The sequence below is a fragment of the Pelophylax lessonae genome (genome assembly GCF_965119305.1).
Source record: "Pelophylax lessonae genome assembly, chromosome: 12".
In the NCBI taxonomy this organism is placed as follows: domain Eukaryota; kingdom Metazoa; phylum Chordata; class Amphibia; order Anura; family Ranidae; genus Pelophylax; species Pelophylax lessonae.
In genome coordinates, this window is record NC_138779.1 from 185,622,129 (window position 1) to 185,636,671 (window position 14,543).

The following is a 14,543-nucleotide window of genomic DNA, read 5'->3' on the forward strand; positions in this document are numbered from 1 at the left end:
AATTTAGAATCCCCTTATCATAGATTTTTCATATCTGAAGAGGGCTGCAAAGCTGTGCGCAGATTCTTCTCTCCGTTTAGATTGACCAGTCAATAAGCTCCTTAGTCAACAAGCCTCTCTGCTTCAAGTCAAGTTCCCTCACTATGGCCTTTAACACATGATGTGGTGTCTGCTTTACATTGCAGCAATCTAAAACTGGCTATCATTTTGCAATCCAATTATACAATCTCTGTAAATCTCTTCAGATTTGCCAAACCAATCCGTTCAATTGGCTACCAAACCAATCCATTCAATTTATATTTAGTCAGGGAGACCTTTACATTACATGCATGATGCGAATTCTAAAAAGCATGTAAAATCAGACTTGTAATATATTGCACCTTACCAATCATTAGATGCGGTGGCTACATCCGTTTTTTTTTAGGCCTTTTATCCCTTTAGGATTTCACCTGGTGATCTGACCAGTAACATATCTTCTATATTAGAGCACCCGCACTCTCCATGAAGGAGCACAGGGGGCACCTTTGGACAGCAGCATTGTCAGTCTGGGGGGAGGGGAGCATTAGATGTACTAGCAGATTTAGATACACTAAACTAATTGAAGCCAAACTCCAGCTCAAACTGCAGATACAGCAACAGGTTGTTTATTTTTTTTGTCTTTTGGGATAAAGGTTTTACATGAATAAATACAGGCATACCCCGTTTTAAGTACACTCACTTTCCATACACTCGCGAGTATGGACACAGCCTGGTCAGCTTGGCATGGCACTACTCCCAGTTTTTAACATTGGCATCTATGGGAAATCTTGGTCAGCTTGACATGGCACTGCTCCCAAACCATAAGTGACAGGGATACCAAACTTAGGGAGCACTGAGAGGGGACCCAGGACTACAACATATCCCATTTGTGGCCGGCCAGCTTGCCTACGTAATCTACCATGTTATAGTCCTGGATCCCCTTAACATGCTCCCCAAGCTTGGTGTCCTTGTCATTATTGTTTGGGAGCAGTGCCATGTCAAGCTGACCAATATTTCCTATGGAGCTAATGTATTTACATGCATTGAGAAATGAAGAAAGGTATTGCTTCACTTCAAGTATATTTTTGTTTTACATACATGCTCTGGTCCCATTGTGTACTAAAAGTGGGGTATGCCTGTAAAAGCCAATATTTGTAAGCACCCATGCCAGTGAAAAAATGGTTTATCCCAATGCTAACTGTTACATTTGTAAGGAGAGCTTGTTCTGTTGAAAAATAATAGACTTTCTGGCTGGATCACCAGGTAAAAATAAAGTAAAGAAAGTGTAAAAAGGAAAAAACGATGCTGTTAAGCTGCAAAATAATGGTTTTGTGTATAATACTGCCTTGACATATATGTGCCAAGCTACAGTCCAATAGATATCAATAGAGACGCTTGGCTTGTGTTTGCCATGTGAAGCCCAACCACACATTCTGTCCTGGGACCAATCCTGTTTAATTTATTCATAAATGATCTAGAGGAGGGGATATCTAGTACAATCTCAGTATTTGCGGATGATACTAAACTAGGCTTGCCAATATCTTCTGGGCAGGATGTGGAAACCTTACAAGCGGACCTGAACAAAATTATGGGGTGGGAAACTACATGGCAGATGAGGTTTAATGTTGAAAAATGTAAAGTAATGCACTCGGGTGCCAGAAACCAGAAAGCAAGCTACTCACTAGGGGGGGAACCTCTGGGTGAATCTAAGATGGAAAAGGACCTGGGGGTACTGGTAGACAACAGGCTTGACAGTGGCATGCAATGCCAAGCCGCTGCAAGCAAAGCCAACAGAATACTGGGATGTATAAAAAAGGGGATTCACTCCAGAAATAAAGAGATTATTCTCCCACTCTACAAGACTCTGGTCCGGCCGCATCTGGAGTATGCTGTCCAGTTCTGGGCACCGGTCCTCAGGAAGGATGTGCTGGAACTGGAGAAAGTCCAGAGAAGGGCAACAAAAAGAATTAGGGGAATGGAGGACATCAGCTATGAGGAAAGACTACAAGCACTGAACTTATTCTCTCTGGAGAAGAGACGATTGAGGGGGGATATGATATCAATGTACAAATACTGTACTGGCAACCCTAGCATATGGAAAAACCTATTCAGAGAAAGGGAATACAATAGGACACGTGGCCACTCACTAAAACTAGAGGAAAGGCGGTTTAACCTTAAAATACGTAGGGGGTTCTTCACTGTCGGAGCAGTAAGGATGTGGAATTCTCTTCCACAAGCAGTGGTATCAGCAGGGAGCATTGATAGTTTCAAAAAACTATTAGATGGGCACCTTAAAGACCACAACATACAGGGGTATACAATGTACGGTTAACAGCAAACACACACACACACATCATAGGTTGAACTGGATGGACTGATGTCTTTTTTCAACCTCACAAACTATGTAACTATGTAACATTTGTGTCCCTGAATCAGCGTTTCTCAACCTTTTTAACCCAGAGGAACTGCTAAAATAATTTTCGGATCTCGGGAAACCCTTATTTAAAATCAGTGGTCAATGGCAAAAATGCCCCTTGTATTGGTAGTCAGTTGGAAGAATGCAACCCTTATAGTGGTGGCTAGAATACCACCCTTACAGGCAGCTTATAAGATGTGGTGTCATGCTGCTGGCTTTGGCAAGTGGTGCAGGACCTGGAACCATGCAGGCTCCATCAAATGAGGGGTCAATGAGCCACAGCTTGGGGAACCCCTAACATCCTCTGGAGGAACCCTACTTGAGAATGGCTGCCCTAGATTGTTGTAGTTCATGGTATCAATATTAGTTCAGGCTTTACCATCTCCAGCTCCATGCATCTTTTTTTTCTTTTTCTTGCAAGTTTAAATTAAAGTTGAAAAACATGCAATTTTTTTTCACTACTAATGATTGAAAGACAGAAAAGATGCTAAAATCAAAAGCATTTTCTGTATTGTTTCACACAGGCCTACAAACATCATGATCTTGATGCACAAATGACAGATTAACTTCAAAAGTGGGATAATTATGTCAAATGTGTGCTAGTTTATTTTATACACTGCACAGCTGTAGAGAAATAAATATAGACAACCAGCTGTATCCTCCAAAAATAGCACAGCACTAAAAAACCCAGCAAAGAGATTAACAATCACATCTTTTCATCCGTTTTTTTAAATAGAGGTGCCTTCTGCAATTAAATGGTGATGAGAGCAGTGCCGCAAGGGATTCTGGGAAGAGCCAGGTCAAGTGGTCACGCTGCAGCATATGCTAGACAGCAGATTAGGTCAGAGGGGGTAGCGCAATCCACAGATGTAGGAAACTGACAGGCAATTCACCATGAAATAAAACAAAATTGCCATTTCGCAGTAATCTACGATTACCCTCTCCTCCCCACTGACTTCATCTGCTGTAATTCCACCCTCGCCTTTAAACACTTGTGCATGACAAATTTTATATCTGCATTTCCAAGTACAGTTACGTTTCTTTCATTTCTTTTCTTATTCAAGACAAAAATAAGTCAAAAGTATTTTTTGTTCCCAATCAGTCAAGAGTAGGCTAGTTAGCAGTAAGACGGCTAATCAAAGGATTAGGATGGCCAAACGACAGATAGCGATGACAAGGGTGAAGCTTTCATTGAATTCATCAAATAAGGTCTCTAGACCAATCGGCGGACAGGCCATTAAGCAGTAAAATCAATACCACTGAAGGTCAGTGTCATTGCTTATATTGATCAAATAAAATGACAATCTACACAAATCACTGTGAAGCCAAAAATATACTAAAAAAATAAAAAAAAATAAATAAAAAAACACAACACACAACTGATCTAGCATTTTTGGTAAAAAAAAATAAAAAAAAAAATAAAAAAAAAAAATCAGTAATATTCATGCCTATGTGTACAGTCAGGCAAATAGAAAATCAGTAATATTCATGCCTATGTGTACAGTCAGGCCCCTGTGGCCTAGAGGAGCAAGAAAGGCAGTACAACGATCCAATTTGGATGCGCTCTTGTCTGCTCAACACAATATTTGAGAGCTCTAACCAGTGAAGTGGATGCAAAATGATTTAAAGTGGGTCTTCTATATCAAAACAGAAGGTCCACTGCTTTGCAATGACAAAAACGGGAACAAAAATGACCTCGGCCCTCTACATTTAGGCCATTGTGGCTTAGTGCCTAGGGGAGCAGGGAAGGTAGCTCAAAGATCCTATATGGATATCAGTGTTGGGGGTAACTAGTTACAAAGTAACTGATTACAGTAATACATTACTTTTTTTGGTAACGAAGTAATGTAACTAGTTACAATACTAATATTGGTAACTACACTACTTTACTAGGCTATAGGAGGTAACTACACTACTTTACTAGGCTATAGGAAGTAACTACACTACTTTACTAGGCTATAGGAGGCACTACTTTACTAGGCTATAGGAACGCGCTTTCCTGCATTACCCAAGCCATGTGATACAATCGTTATTTCGAAGAATAGAGAGGGATGAAGTTTATGACTTTTTGTTGCACTTTGTTTTATTCTGTTTTTTCAGGTTTTGTTCTCATGTTTCCCAAAGCCTGTGTTTTTCTTCATAAAGTTTATTGTATAGAGTGTCATGTATCTTCTTCTACACAGTCAATTAAGAAAGAGGAAAGTAAAGTAATAAGTAGTGAAGTTACTTTTCAAATGCAGTAACTAGTAAAGTAATCTCATTACAATTTACAGAACTAGTAACTAGTTACATTTTTTGAGTAACTACCCCAACACTGATGGATATGCCCTTGTCTGCTCATTACAGCATTTGAGGGCTCTAACCAGTGCCGTAGATACAGAAATGAAAAAGGTCCATAATTTTGAAAGCCCCCGCTTTGCAAAACACAAATGGGGAAAAAAATATTTATCTCAGCCCCGAACTACAACACAAGACGGAAGGTCACTGCGGTTTCCATCAGAGTTGGGAGGTCTAAATCCCACTAGAATGCACTCTAGCCCATTGGAAGAGAGCAAATTCCTGGGATTTCAGGCACTCAGCTATCCCAGAAGACGGTAGGAGGCAGGGGGACATCACCTGGGCCTCCCAGGACATTGCAGTCCAGGATAAGAATTTTCTTTTTACAAGCAATCAGCTTCTTTTTTTTTTTTTTTAAAGCAATAAAGTTTATGGAGTTAAACATCAAAAACATAGATCTGACATACAGCCTCCATTCAATAGTAAAAGGTCACCTCAAAATAAAAATGATCGTACAACAATGCACCGTAGTGATGACGGAGTCTCACCAATAGACTTTACATGTACAGTGCAAATAACCCACCCACTCCGAGGGCTATTAATTACTCCCAGATACAATGTATGTCCAAGGAAGAGGGCTGGGGGCATCCTGAGAGTTAGTCCTGGTTAGGCCTATTCTGAAGACTTTGAGTGGGGACCACCCAAGTCAAGAGGAAGCCAATTAAGAGAGCGAGGAGGAAAAAAAAAAAAAGAGGGGGAGCAGAGAAGAAGTGGTGGGGGGGGGGGGGGCAATGACCGAGATCCCATCAAATGCCTTTTGCAATTACTGTGGGCTCCAAGAGATCCTCAGAGAAATGGTTGAGGTTTGGGAGATGTGGAAAAGTTGATCCATGTAAACCATATTTGCACAAAGGTTGGATACCTTATCGCAAAAAACTGGGCCTGAAATATTCCATCTGCATAGCTGCATTGAGTTCCTCCAACCATTCCCCGACAGAAGGGATAGTGTTTTTCCCAATGCCTAGTGATAAGATCAAATTGTGTTGGGTAGGAGGGCAAAGGGCTTGCAAAAAGTGGACCTTCCCTTTGGCCTGGAAGGACTGCTTTGATGTTGGACTTAAATTCTATGTAATGGCTACTATGTCCCTACAAATAGGAAAGTTTTTATTTTTTTTTATTATTACATGCCCTAAACATGTTATATCTCCAATACTGGATTTTATTGTCTGGGGTCTTCTTTAAGAGACTAACTACCGACAGAAATCCCAGAACACCCTTAGCAGCTTTAAAACTTTGCCATTATTAGCAGTTGATCGTATGGCTTCTCATACCAATGATTGAGTGTCAGAGCCAATTATAGACTGGCTTCAATTTTCAGCTATTGGATGACAATTACACGAGGTCTTGCAGCTCTGAGTCAGATCACACAATGTGACTGACTGATGTACAAGCTACCTTAAAATATTACCCCCTCAGTTTTTTTAAGCAGCTTAATTACTGAATCTTTATCTTTTAATCCTGGTGCCATGGCCACTGCTCCAGGTTTCCTGTGTCAGGGTGGTCCTTTTTTCTTGCAGCATGCTTTGAAGCCAGGCATGCATGCAAGGGCTAGAGTTGTCTCTCCCTAAACTGCGTGTTATCAATAGAAACACACAGCCCCATTGCCAAGGATGGCAAGGCATTCCCCTGCTCTTACTCTCTCCAAGGACAAGGTTGGAGACTGCACTTTCCACAGTTAACTCTTTCTTATGAAACCACACTAAGAGAACAAGAGCCAGCAGGATTGAAAGCTGTAAACTGCAAGTGCTGGTATTAAGAATGTTAACAAATAACTGAAAATCAAATGGCATACATAGCACCTAATACTACTACAGATACCAATCTAATACAGAGGCCAATAATCAGCGTGCCTGACATTTTTTTTGTTACTGAATAGTGAATCTACCGAATTGCTACATTTATACAGCTGGCTACATGATGAAAAGATAGAGTGCAAAAGCTTTGTCCATTGTGGATAGCGCTAACCTCAAATAGAAGTCTATTCTAAGTTGTGCATTGTTGAACAGAGCACCTAAATGATTGCAACCCGTGCATTTCCTGGCTACATACTACAAGGACAGAGAGCTATGGCATTCTTTATTGTGGAAAGAATTGAACTATCTCCCCTTTTTCTTTTTAAAAGCTGGAAAGCACCAAAGTCCACAGAGCCCTGCATTCCATTTATTAGATTCCTGCTATAGCTGTTTTATGATAAGAACTTGATTTTATCTTCTCCTGATGCTAGATCGTCATAAAAATGGACTATACAGCGCTGAATTGGATAAACAGCTAATTTCTGTCTGAAATACCCGCAGTGGGAGGTTTGGGGGCAGGGGAGGACTGGGCCAGGGGCGCAATTGCCCCCTGGGCCGATCTGATGCCCCATAAAAAGGCTGCACTGCTTCTGCCACAGACATGCCTAAAGGATTCCCAGGGAAGAGAAGTAAAAAGTCCCCATCACTGACCTACTGAGTGCAGGGTGAAGACAAGGACAGAGAGCAGCCCCCCCAGCATGGATGGTGTAAACTGTGTCTGAGCTGAGGCCAATTCCATGCCCATCTGGAGAATCTCCTCCCCAGGAAGCCCCAACTGAGCCGTCCCAGCTCCCCCAACTGCCCTATGCTAGCCAGGTCGGGAACCCGAATTCAGCCGGTGAGTAAAGAGTACCGGGAGCGGAGCTTTAGCCTGGAATGGGGGTCAGGAGGAGGCAGGGAAGAGGAAAAGAGGAAGGGGGGCTTACGTCACTGTACCATGGGCCTCTGGTTTGTACTTGCCCCCTGGGCCGAAAGTTGCCACTCAGCCCCTGTTTGGGGGTTACACTGCTATAGACGCTATCTAAATTTATTGCTAATGGGTAATGTTGTTGTAGCATAGTAAATAACATAGTTAAGTTGAAAAAGGGCAGAAGCCCATCGAGTTCAACCAAAAAAAGAACACCTCTTTACAGATCCCCATACCCAGAGGAAGGAATAAAAACCCTTATAAAAAGCATGTAGAGAAAAGTCTCAGCCACTGCATACTTTTTTCTCCACTTACTCTGTGGATTACATGAAGTCAGGGCAGACCTCTAGCCTGACCTGCACCCTCAGTGGACTACACCGAATGGGGGGCATGCATGCCGCAGTGGAGACCCTAAGTTTCCTTTAAAAGCATGGTACAATTTGCTCCAACAGATAAAATAATTCTTCCTGATCTCCAAAGGCAATCATATATTCCCTGGATCAACTATGTCTGGGGTTGTTACTTATAAATGTAAATATCTAGTTATATTCTGTTCAGAAATGCAGTTTTTTTTTTTTAACTGACATTTTTACAACGCTTACTGTGAAGCCTTATTTATGTGGAGGTTAAACCTATTTTCCTCCAGATGCAGAAAGTGCCCCCTTCTCTTTTGCAATGACTGTAAATGAAATAACTTGCATCCAGCCCTCATAGTAAAAATGGATTTAAATATCACAAGAAAAAGGTGAGGTGTTACCAAATGAAGGACACCTATATTTCTATTTTATATATTTTTTGTAAATTTCAATTTTATACAGCCTTTTCGATTTTAGATTACTCAGTATATATATATATATTTCTATACAGTCTAGGCCTAGGGCAACTATTATTTCTGCCCTAGCTATCATTTTACATCTGGAAATGTGAATATAAAAAAGAAAGGATATAAAAACAGAATAGCTTAGAATAATGTAGGTGTATCCCAGGAGCATCAGAAAACTAAAAATAAAAGCAGGAGAAATCAAAAAAATAAAAATACTTTAGCCACTGAAGATCTCCAGTACGCTTCTGGTTTTTCATAAAATAGCCATTTTGATTTTATTGGCAACTGTGGAACATTTTTAATGCATACACAAGCCGCTTGTTAAAAAAAAAAAAAAAACTTAATGAAATCATCACCTGCTTAGTCTAGAACAGTGGTCTCCAAACTTCGAACCATGGACCAGATGTGGCCCTTTTCTTGCCTTTATCCGGCCTTGGAGGCACTGTGCCATCCACTGACCCCCAATGGATGGGACACCATTTCTCCCACAGACGCCAATAATGGGGCACCATTCCTACCCTGAAAATCAACAATGGGGTACCATTCTTCCCACAGACACCAATGATGGGGCACCATTCCTACCCTGAAAATCAACAATGGGGTACCATTCTTCCCACAGACAATGATGGGGCACCATTCCTACCCTGAAAATCAACAATGGGGTACCATTCTTCCCACAGACACCAATGATGGGGCACCATTCCTTCCTTGAAAATCAACAATGGGGCACCATTCCTTCCATTAAAACTAATGATGGGGCATTTTGTAATCCCACTGGACACAGTCTGGCCCCCTTAAACCTCAAGGACAGTAAACTGGCCCTTTGTTCAGAAAGTTTGAAGACCCCTGTTCTGAGGAAAGGTTCGAACCTCTGTGACATGTGGTGAGAATGAGAGCTCCACATAAATTGTGTAAGTCTAGTAAACCTTTATTTTGCATGAAAAGAGTTTACAAGAAAAATTCAGTGGTTCAATATTCTGTCTTCCTCAGGGCTTAAATGGTGATAATAAATAGGGCGAAGACTAGACAACAGATTCTAAAATAAAATAGGATTTTACGTATTTATGTCACCAGTCTGGTTTCCACAGCTTTCTGTTTCTCCCATTGAGAAATTCCCATTTGCTTTTCTATCTTAGTGACCAATGTCATCCTGGCAGAATTGAGTAGAAGTCTCTTCAACAGGGACACGTAAAAAAAAAAAAAAAAAAAATTCTGTGGTTTAATTTTAAGCAATTTTGCAACAGAGACCTTGTTGCTGCACCCTTTCTTTACATGCCTAAAAAATATTAATCACAGAAACAAACTGCTGGTCTTGTAGAAATTAAACCAGAAAAGCTAGTACAGTCCCCTATACTATATCTGCAGGTAATGTTTTCACGAAGGCCAATTTCACCTTATGAGGACAACCATGGTATAAATTAAAGCAAATCCTCTCAATTAAGTTTCAAATGTTCTACATTCAGTCTATCTTACAGTTCCATTTAATGGAGTTCCAGAGGAAGCTATAAACTGGCAAATTATATTTTGGGTTCCATGACAATCTGTCATGGATATACAGGAGCTACATGCAAGGAATCATGCAGGGCACAGCTTTCCAGTCCATTTATTATGACCTAAAAGGTCAGCAAGAAAGTGCTGTGCTAAGTCATGCAGGATGGTTTTTAAAATGGTTATCATTCTTCAACTGATGGTCTTTGACAAAATGGCACCTCAGTTCTTTGGGGCATGACAATTTATAGAGCCATGTGTCATCTGACGCACAACCGTGTTAATGGGAAACATGAAACCAGCAGATGAAGAATGAATGAAAGCATCAAGTCTTATCAACGGAGCTTGATGTCTAGTAGAAGCTGAAAGAATGTATGTATGAATTGTCAGCACTGTGACTTGCTGAAAGAAAGAGAAGCCATTTTGTCTCCAGAAGGATATGATTGGTGCAAGATTTTGTCAATGCTTAGCAATGCTACACAGCCACACTATACCAGCCGCACATGCAGTTCTACACAATGCACTCATTTACCTCTCACAAGGACATCCTGACGGTAGGCTCTGCTCCCAAGGGCATTGGTGACCTCGCACAAAAATGAACGGTTTACTCGCTCGTCCACTTCGTCCACATACAAAATATTTTCCTTTACCCGGACAGTGGATGGAAGCGGAGAACCATCAGCTCTGAGGAAACAAAAAGGGTGCAGAATTTTTTTAGAACCTCTTTAGCTCAGGCATGTTCAGATCCTAGATCAGCTTTTCTCAACCTTTTTACCCTTAAAATAAAATTTTAGGTCTTGGGAAACCCTTCTAAAACCAATTTATTGTTGGTCAGTGGGTAAAATGCCCACATTACAATAGAGCAGAGTTGTATAAAGTGCTCGAAACCCATACTTGAGTAAAAGTACAAGTGCTCGATCAAAAAGTGACTTGAGTAGAAGGGGAAGTGCTCGATCAAAAAATGACTTGAGTAGAAGTACTAAAGTATTCAACATTTTTTTGTACTTATGTATTGCAAGTAGTTTTTTTTTTAATTTTGCTACTCAAGTACTGAAAGTAAAAGTACCAGTACTGGGTTATGTAGTTTTTAAAGAAAAGTCAAAAGTTTGAACATCATATTGTTTTTTTATTTCTTCAAATGCAGCTTTTATTTATACATACAGTAGCATTTATTTTCGTATGCGCTGATAATACACATGTTTTGAGCTTCATGAACCCTGCCATCTACTGTTCTGGCAGTGGTAATTTTTATAATAGTAACGAGTAACTATGCAGCACAAAAAAAAAAAAAAAAAAAACGGATTAGAAGTATTGAAATCATCGAAAAAATGTAGTGAAGTAAAAGTGGAAGTAGGAGAAAAAAATCCTACTCTAGGAAAGTACAGATACCGCCTTTCGGTACTTAAGTACAGTAGTGAAGTAGTTCTACTTAGTTACTATACATCTCTGCAGTAGGGTCAGAATAAAACCTCTACAGACAGCTAAAAAGATAATCTATTTCATACAGCTGGTTCTGCCAAGTGACATTGACCCCCAAATTATGTAGGCACCATCAGATGGGAGGTCAAATCAGCCACAGCTCAAGGATATCCTAGAGACCTCTAGAGGAACACTAGGATTCCACGGAACGCTGGTTGGGGTTTGCTGTCCTAGATAGAATCCACCTGAGTGAGCCATCCAGGAAGCGGTCACCTGTACATGGCTAATCTGCAGCCAGGGCATTACCCATCTTGCAGCTGCATGTATACAATAGGCTCGTATACGTGTGGGGTGGGTAATGCCTTGGACATTTGATTGGCCCAGTACAGTGACAGCTTCCTGGCGGGCTCACACAAGGATCCGAAATACACCAGAGCATATCCCTACTCTTTTAGGTACCATTACCACATAAGGGTCAGGAAAGAGCCAAGACATTTACCAATATTGATGCATTGGGTTCAGTTAAAGTGCATAGGCCAAGCAACAGGTTCCCTTAACTACCATCTTCCTTGGCTACCAGGAGCAAACAGCTCCAAATCTTGGCTACTGGTGGCCAAATGGAGCAGCAGGGGACTAAAACGTAAGTATGTGCAGTTGCGGAGGATGGATGTTAACTTAACGTGTTACTTTGTCCTGTACAGGCAAAGGAAAGGTTCTTTTTAAAAGCAGAACTTTCATCTACTCGTCATCCTATTTGTATTCCTGTAAAAGCTTATCATGCTGATGAATAAGCAGAACTCAGTAAACCAGTTATTCCCCACCCAAGCCATCCTTTGACTATTCACCTGCACATCAACCACAGGGTGGTGGTAGGAGGATTGTCTTGTCTGCCGAATCTCAAATATTTAAATTTGCCTTATGAGATGGAGTAATTTTCCTTTTGAAGTTTTAGCTGACTCTTATATGAGTCAGTGGCAATGTTCTGATATTAGGAAACTGGTCAACCCCATGCTTTGAAAAGAACACATAGTGCCTCTTAAAGATAAATCTGCTGTATACTGGCTATTGCTTCAGTGTTTAAAAAATGATCCCAGTCTATATGGGTTTTTATTGCCTTTAGGCCTTTATGCAGATCGACCTTGCCTATACACAGACCACACAGGCAGCGCTTGAGCATTTAGTAGTCTTTACCCATCTATACTCACGTTTTCCATATATACGATGTAGGAGGGGGATTGCCTTTAGCGCTGCATGTTAGAAAGACACCATTGCGTTTTAAATGCCAGTTATCATCAAATCCTTCAACAGTAACCTCAGGGGGATCTGAAAGAAAATTAAATCAGTTCAGGAAGCTGAAGAGAGAAGATTTCTATAAGTGAAGTTAAAGTACATGCAAGCCCCAAGGGCTCATTCACACTTATGCATTAAGTTAATGCACAGTAAACCATGTTATATGCAACATGTGTTAATCCATGATCTTTAGTGAGCTGCGTTACTGTGCCATAAATTTTGGATTGGTGTTGATGCATTTTTTTTAGTGGGTTAAGGTTCAGTGACAGCTCATTCAAAATGAATAATGCCTCTTAATGTATGAGAACGCATTGCATTACCTCTAAATGGGCTCTAACTGAATAATATTCACTGTGAAACATTTATTTCACATATTTGTTTGTTTGTTGCATTTTAACATGGGTGGTCTCCTGTAGCTTCATTGTGGACACTTTGAGTTGATTTACTAAAACTGGAGAGTGCAAAATCTGGATGGTAGCCAATCAGCTTCCAACTTCAGCTTGTTCAATTAAGCTTTGACAAAAATCTGGAAGCCGATTGGTTTCTATGCAGAGCTGCACCAGATTTTGCACTCTCCAGTTTTAGTAAATCTACCCCATACTGTTTACATGCATGCACTCCAGCATTGGTTTCACGCCATTTGTCTTGGCATATTTCCTGATAGTGACAACAGTGAAAGGGGGCATAGGGTCCCTTGAAATGCGTCAGCCTTCCAACTGCAGAATATATGGCATCACCCAAAGTGGAGGTTGCGTTTTGATGCACCAAGTTGTGTTTTCATGCACTTTTTTTGGCTTTTGTATTTAATAAAAGTTGGTGGTGGTAATGCATTAGGCATTTGTGCATCCTGTGGTTTTTTACAGTTTTGGCCGGAGTTTCCCCGCTTGGGGAGAGCAGCATCAGATTGAGCATTACAGGTTGTGACAACACTGGATGTACGACTGTGTGAGGTTTGAACTGATAGAACTTTTCTGTTGACTTGGGAGACCATGGAAAGAGGTGTACAACTACAAAGCTCAGGTGAGTGAGCCAGAAGCCATCCAGTATGGGTGCCGGCCTCGGCTCGCCACTGCGTAATTGTGGATATGAAAGAAATATCAGCCGGACACCACCAGATTCCTGAATGAAGTGAAGTCCTTTATTGTAAAAGCCAATTACAAACAGGATACATGGGTACTTGGGAGACCATGACAGAGAAATCTACAACATAAGTGCCTGAACAGAGATCTTTATGGCAGGATCAATATTTCTGTTTCATAAAAAGTTAAAGATCTAATTTTGAAAATGTACGTTACCTTGATTTAACAAGTTAAAGTCTATATTTTGTAACCAGCCATGAAAAGGGCATGAAGTGCACTTATTTTGCCAATTATTGTTTTAGGTTTCTTTCGCATTATGTGATGGCCAAACTGATCTGAACCAGGGAAAAATGTAATGTGACGTGACTTTTCACAGCTTTGCTAAGCATTATGGTTCCTGTCCAGATTCCAACAAATCTCTATTTTTAAAACAATAATTTGCTTTTTAATTATACTAGAGGTTCTACAGGAAGCTACACATTCAGGAGTAATTATGCAGAGAACAGCAAAATATACTGATAAGTATCTTTGGAGAGAAATTGGTTCTGCTATAGATTTATGGACAGCAGTTACCAGGTGTAGCATCCGCTGCAACTGCATACCACCAATAAGACTGCAGAAGCTGGATACAAATTATTTTGCACAACTTATCCAGTGTAGGCTGGAATGTCTTGCATATAAATAAAGTCTGCTGATAAAGTCTGCGGAGCCTGACCCAGCACCGAGGTAAGTTTTAACCCCTTCAGCAACTTGGGATGGAGGGTGGTAGAGCATATGGGGGTGATGTGGGGGGGGGGGGGGACAATAATTTTTATTTTCACTAGGGCGGCAAAAATTCTTGCACCGGCCCAGGCTGTCATGGCAGTCAAATGATCGGAAATCTCCCAATCGCATGGAGTGTGCTCTCGGCACAGGGCTGTTTGCACTAATGCTTTTAAATATGCAGCTGCTCTGCACCAAGGCCTGGCCACTG

General features: G+C 40.9%; 1 protein-coding gene across 2 annotated transcripts in view; it reads right to left on the reverse strand.

The window, feature by feature from the left end:
- NECTIN2 (nectin cell adhesion molecule 2) overlaps positions 1 to 14,543 on the reverse strand; it is a 155,859-nt gene that overhangs the window by 82,278 nt on the left and 59,038 nt on the right. For both annotated transcript variants that reach the window (XM_082273895.1, XM_082273894.1), the window contains exons 4-5: positions 12,407 to 12,524; positions 10,315 to 10,466 (exon numbers count right to left, since the gene is read on the reverse strand). In XM_082273895.1, the coding sequence (XP_082130021.1) occupies positions 10,315 to 10,466; positions 12,407 to 12,524 (270 nt within the window). The remainder of the gene's footprint in view (positions 1 to 10,314; positions 10,467 to 12,406; positions 12,525 to 14,543) is intronic.